This window comes from Hyperolius riggenbachi, chromosome 2 (assembly GCF_040937935.1).
Source record: "Hyperolius riggenbachi isolate aHypRig1 chromosome 2, aHypRig1.pri, whole genome shotgun sequence".
Classification (NCBI taxonomy): Eukaryota; Metazoa; Chordata; class Amphibia; order Anura; family Hyperoliidae; genus Hyperolius; species Hyperolius riggenbachi.
In genome coordinates, this window is record NC_090647.1 from 23,212,786 (window position 1) to 23,218,785 (window position 6,000).

Below are 6,000 nucleotides of genomic sequence, written 5' to 3' on the forward strand. Positions count from 1 at the left end.
CTCAGAAAACACAGCGGCACCACAGGCATTTTTGCATGCGTTTTTTTAAATGCGAAAAAATGTTTTGGACTTTCCCAAGTGTGAGCCCTGCCTTAAAGGACACCCGAAGTGAAAATAAACGAATAAAATAAACAATTTTATCTATCCTCCTTCTCCTAAAAATGACTTTTTAAGATAGTCCACAGTTTTATTTTATATTTAAATCTACTTTTTCAGTTTTTACTGTTTTATTGTTTTTGCTCAATAACACATTCATTGAAGTATGCCAGAGCTAAAATCTATGAACTATTGACCCTTTCTATCTCTTTACTGCTCTCAGAAGCCATTTTCTGCTAGGAAAGTGTTTTATAGTTGTAATTTCTTATCAGTGAGGGTCACACTGTAGTCTGACCCAGTTCTGACTCAGACAGAAACTGCCACTTCCATACCTGATGTTTACCTCTTTCAGGTAGAGAAAGAAAAAAGGAACACAGCCTAGTTATTTGTGTGCTATAGGTGTGTTATTTGTTATAATGTTGCATGTCACCTCGGGTATCCTTTAAACCTGATAATAAGAAAAATGAACTCTCAATCTCAAAGATTCTCAGACAGAAAGCTAAAACGTCCTATAGAGTAAGTCGATTCACCGGAATGGAATTTTGATTGGTTGCCCTGAATATGTAGCGCGTGCCTTAATGATCTGGCGAGCATGCCACATAAAATTGACAATGCGTTTCATGGGTGCGTGTCCGCTTCCTCGGGTCAGTGAAAAACAGGTGCCTTAACTGCTATGGCTGTGTAGCACGCATGAGCGCCTCTAAGTGCTCTGTGTGTATATTAGTATTAGCCATTTCTGTTTACTGACCTCACCCTAGTTGTTAAACGCCGAATAACATGGGCTTCAGCCAGCATCTTCTTTGGTTGATGCTAAACACTTTTCTGCAACCCGCCAATAAGCTTTTGTTATTGGTTCTCACCAATCCATCATCTCGCTGTGTTTTGACTGAGCCCCCTAAAGGGGCAGAGAAGCGCCAAATGTAGCTGATCCTGGACAGGGCTTGTCTATTTCTGAACACTGCACTCCCGTGTGAACCAGTCCTACCGAACATCTAAATGTGCTTCTGACCCAACCCTCGCACTAACCACATCCTAATGAAGTTACAAAATCCTCAGACTGATTGGAGCAATATTGGCAAACTATCTAGACAGTGTCAACACTACTGATGCTGTCAAACTACCGCTATGCTCCAAAATATTCCCATGGAAAGAACATGCGCGGTATGTAAGGCATTGGTGTTGGATTGTGTAATTTGGGGCGTCAGGTATTATGTTTAGGATAGCCAAAAAATACTTTGAAAAGGGTCTTGTGGAACCCCTTTAAAGTTAGTGGACATTCCCATGTCTCCAATTCCTTACCATTCCACATACCCATAACCTTAACCTTCCACTAAGCCTAACACTAACTAATACCCTATGTGGCTAAACTCAGCCAGTAGCCTAACCTCAAACCCTCCCCTACATGATGCCTAACCGTAATCAGCCCCTACCCAATGTCCAAACCTTACCTTCCCATCTTAACCATTCCCTCACCTCTTATGCTTAACACTTACCAAAAATGTCATCATGGACAATACTGTCCCAAGTGTCTAGCCTTAATGGATTCCCTAACCATAACCCAATTCCAGAAAATATCGAACCCTAACTGTCTTATCTTCTCATATTCCTAAATAAACAATGCCTAACTCTAAAGTCAGTTCTGTTCTCACCACTTCCACTTTTGCCTAAAAACTTGGTGCTAGTTAAGTTTAGGGGACCCAACAGGAAACCACATAGAGGACAGTTCTCCAATCACAGCAACCTCTACAGCAGGAAGCGTTGTAATTGGCTGAATGGTGTGGCCGCAGTTTACTACAACCTATGTGAGACCTAGCCATTTGAGAAGGTGCTGTTCACCCAATCACGTTACCAGAATTTTCCTATGAGGTTTCCTGCTGGGTCCCCTAAACCAGAATAGCACCAAAAACAGTCTAATCCAAACTCACCGAGAGGACACCCCAAGATCCTCACCTTAAGTCTACCAACTCAACCTTTCCCAAGCCCAAATGTGATATACTATCATTCCTACCATGTAAAGGTGCCAGTAGCGACTACAACCCAACCACCTGCTGCCCAAACTGCTTCAAGCCAATATCACCAAACACACCGTCTCCTTGCCTACTACGCCTAGCCGCGTGAATAAGACACACATCGTTATTTTTTTTCTCGGCATCCCCAGTGAGCTATCATATATAAAAAAATTATTGGCAGGGTTATAAAGATTGAGTGAATCGGGGCAGATCTGCCTCCATCTGGCATTATCGCCCATCGCCACTGGTAACCCCGGGTAAAAAATAAACTAATGAAATAAACAATTGTATCTATCCTCCTTCTCCTAAAAATGACTTTTTAAGATAGTCCACAGTTTTATTTTATATTTAAATCTACTTTTTCAGTTTTTACTGTTGTATTGTATTTGCTCAATGACCCATTCGTTGAAGAATGCCAGAGCTAAAATCTATCAACTATTGGCCCTTTTTATCTCTTTACTGCTCTCAGAAGCCATTTTCTGCTAGGAAAGTGTTTTATAGTTGTAATTTATTATCAGCGAGGGTCACACTGTAGTCTGACTCAGTTCTGACTCAGACAGAAACTGCCACTTCCATACCTGATGTTTAACTCTTTCAGGTAGAGAAAGAAAAGAGGGACACAGCCTAGTTATTTGTGTGCTATAGGTGTGTTATTTGTTATAATGTTGCATGTCACCTCGGGTATCCTTTAAACCTGATAATAAAAAAAAATGAACTCTCAATCTCAAAGATTCTCAGACACAAAGCTAAATCGCCCTATAGAGTAAATCGATTCACCGGAATGGAATTTTGATTGGTTGCCCTGAATATTTAGCGCGTGCCTTAATGATCTGGCGAGCATGCCACATAAAATTGACAATGCGTTTCGAGGGTTCTTGCCCGCTTCCTCGGGTCAGTGAAAAACAGGCGCCTTAACTGCTATGGCTGTGTAGCACGCATGAGCGCCTCTAAGTGCTCTGTGTGTACATTAGTATTAGCCAATTCTGTTTACTGACCTCACAATAATTGTTAAGTGCCGAATCACACGGGCTTCAGCCAGCATCTTCTTTGGTTGATGCTAAACACTTTTCTGCAACCCGCCAATCAGCTTTTGCCATTGGTTCTCACCAATCCATCATCATGTTGTGTTTTGAGCCCCCTAAAGGGGCAGAGAAGTGCCAAATGTAGCCGATCCTGGACAGGGCTTGTCTATTTCTGAACACTGCACTCCCGTGTGAACCAGTCCTACCGAACATCTAAATGTGTTTCTGACCCAACCCTCGCACTAACAAAATCCTAATGAAGTTACAAAATCCTCACACTGATTGGAGCAATATTGGCAAACTATCTAGACAGTGTCAACACTACTGATGCTGTCAAACTACCGCTATGCTCCAAAATATACCCATGGAAAGTACATGCGCGGTAAGCAAGGCATTGGTGTTTGATTGAGTAATTTGGGGCGTCAGGTACTGATTATGTTTAGGATAGCCAAAAAATACTTTGAAAAGGGTCTTGTGGAACCCCTTTAAAGTTAGTGGACATTCCTATGTCTCCAATTCCTAGCCATTCCCCGTACCCGTGCCTAACTATAACCTCAGCCTTCCGCTAAGCCTAACACTAACCAAAACCCTTATGTCGCAGATACCCTATGGGGCTCAACTCAACCAGTAGTCTCATTTCAAACCCTCCCCTACATGATGCCTAATCCTAATCAGCCCCTACCCAATGTCCAAACCTAACTTTCCTATCTTAACCATTCCCTCGCCTCTTATGCTTAACACTTACCAAAAATTCATCATTATCAATACTGTCCCAAGTGTCTAGCCTTAATGGATTCCCTAACCATAAACCGATTCCAGAAAATATCGAACCCTAACTGTCTTATCTTCTCGTATTCCTAAATAAACAATGCCTAACGCTAAAGTCAGTTCTGTTCTCACCACTTCTACTTTTGCCTAAAAACTTGGTGCTAGTTAAGTTTAGGGAACCCAGCAGGAAACCACATAGGGAATAGTTCTCCAATCACAGCAACCTCTACAGCAGGAAGCGTTGTGATTGGCTGAATGGTGTGGCCAGAGTTTACTACAACCTATGTGAGACCTAGCCATTTGAGAAGGTGCTGTTCACCCAATCACGTTACCAGAATTTTCCTATGAGGTTTCCTGCTAGGTCCCCTAAACCAAAATAGCACCAAAAACAGTCTAATCCAAACTCACCGAGAGGACACCCCAAGATCCTCACCTTAAGACTACCAACTCAACCTTTCCCAAGCCAACATGTGATATACTATCATTCTTACCATGTAAAGGTGCCAGTAGCTACTACAACCCAACCACCTGCTGCCCAAACTGCTTCAAGCCAATATCACCAAACACACCGTCTCCTTGCCTACTACGCCTAGCCGCGTGAATAAGACACACATCGTTATTTTTTTTCTCGGCATCCCCAGTGAGCTAGCATATATAAAATATTATTGGCAGGGTTATAAAGATTGAGTGAATCGGGGCAGATCTGCCTCCATCTGGCATTATCGCCCATCGCCACTGGTAACCCCGGGTAGCCAGTGTTGCCTGAACCAAAATGCTTCAGTCACCAAGGATGGAATCAGTCGATTGTATTTTATAAATAAGAGGAATTTTATGGCGGTGTACATCGAAGAGGGTGTATTAGGGAATCCACTGTAAACACAGCTCCTAAGGGAAACCTATACATCATGGTTCTCGTAGCCTTTCTCTTGTGGAAGAGGACATGTAGTAAGCACCGATTCTCACGTTCGCAGAGTGATCTCGGGGTTCCCGGACAGATCGACGGACGCCGAGAGAAAGCTTCAGGGAGACTCAGTGAACGCCATAAGATATCCGACAAGCAAGCATCTGTCACCACTTGAATTCGCACATCTGTGAGTGGCCAGCCATATTGCACTTTGCACCTCTCTCCCCACCTTATCAGACCATCGATGGTCTTCAGAGAAGGGGGGGTTCTGGCCAAAGCTGGAGCGATTAACCCTTCGCAGTATCACGTCCAGCTCGCTAGTAAAACCACGATGATAAGAAGAAGAATAGACTGACCTGGTGCCTTTGTCGCCCATTCCTAGGATATTCCTCCGGCTACCACGTACGGGATTGGCGGACGGACGGACAGGTAGCGGCAGCACCTCCTCCGGGAGGGCGGCAGGTGACACCGGCGGCGTGCAAGAGACCCTCTGTCACAGGAGATCCCCCTTCTTCAGCCCAGCCAGGACTGACACTTGGAAGGATGGAGATATGCTCTTTGTTCAGCAGGGAAGAGGCGCCCACAGTTCAGAGTCCCCTCTCTCTAATGTAAATCCTGATGAGATTATAGCGGAGAGGGCGTGAGGGGGGGCAGTGAGAATTCAGATGTGTCACACAGCTTCTCTCTCTCTCTCTCTCTGCCTGGACTGTATGTGGGCTGAGCAAACTGACAGCTTCTACTGCTGCTTCTACAGATCCACCCTCAGTGCTGCTCTATTGCTGCTTCCTGCTAGATTACCATACACAACACACAGGATGTACCAGAGGATCCTTACACTGACTGTGTGCCTGGCCTGCCTCAGCTCCAAAGACCGGCCTGGAGCCGCTGGAGGGGAGTCTCAGCTCTCTTATGTAATATTCCCCCCGCTGCAAGACCGTGCAGCGTGCAATGCAACCTAACATGGCATGCTCTAATCCCTCCTGCAATGTAACACACCGTGAAATAAGGATTCATACAGTATAGCAACACAGTAACAAGTCACACACTATAACACACCATGCAATAATAATTCACACAGTATAGCAACATAGTAACAAGTCACACAGTATAAGACACCATGCAATAATAATTCACACAGTATAGCAACATAGTAACAAGTCACACAGTATAACACCATGCAATAATAATACACACAGTATAG

The 6,000-nt window shown here is 44.0% G+C and overlaps 1 protein-coding gene across 2 annotated transcripts in view; it reads right to left on the minus strand.

Moving 5' to 3' along the window:
• Positions 1–5,676, minus strand: part of LOC137545390 (beta-arrestin-1) — a 294,468-nt gene extending 288,792 nt beyond the window's left edge. For both annotated transcript variants that reach the window (XM_068266565.1, XM_068266563.1), the window contains exon 1: positions 5,156–5,676. In XM_068266565.1, coding sequence (XP_068122666.1) covers positions 5,156–5,175 — 20 coding nt within the window. In that variant the 5' untranslated portion in view covers positions 5,176–5,676. The remainder of the gene's footprint in view (positions 1–5,155) is intronic.
• Between the last annotated feature and the right edge of the window lie 324 nt (positions 5,677–6,000).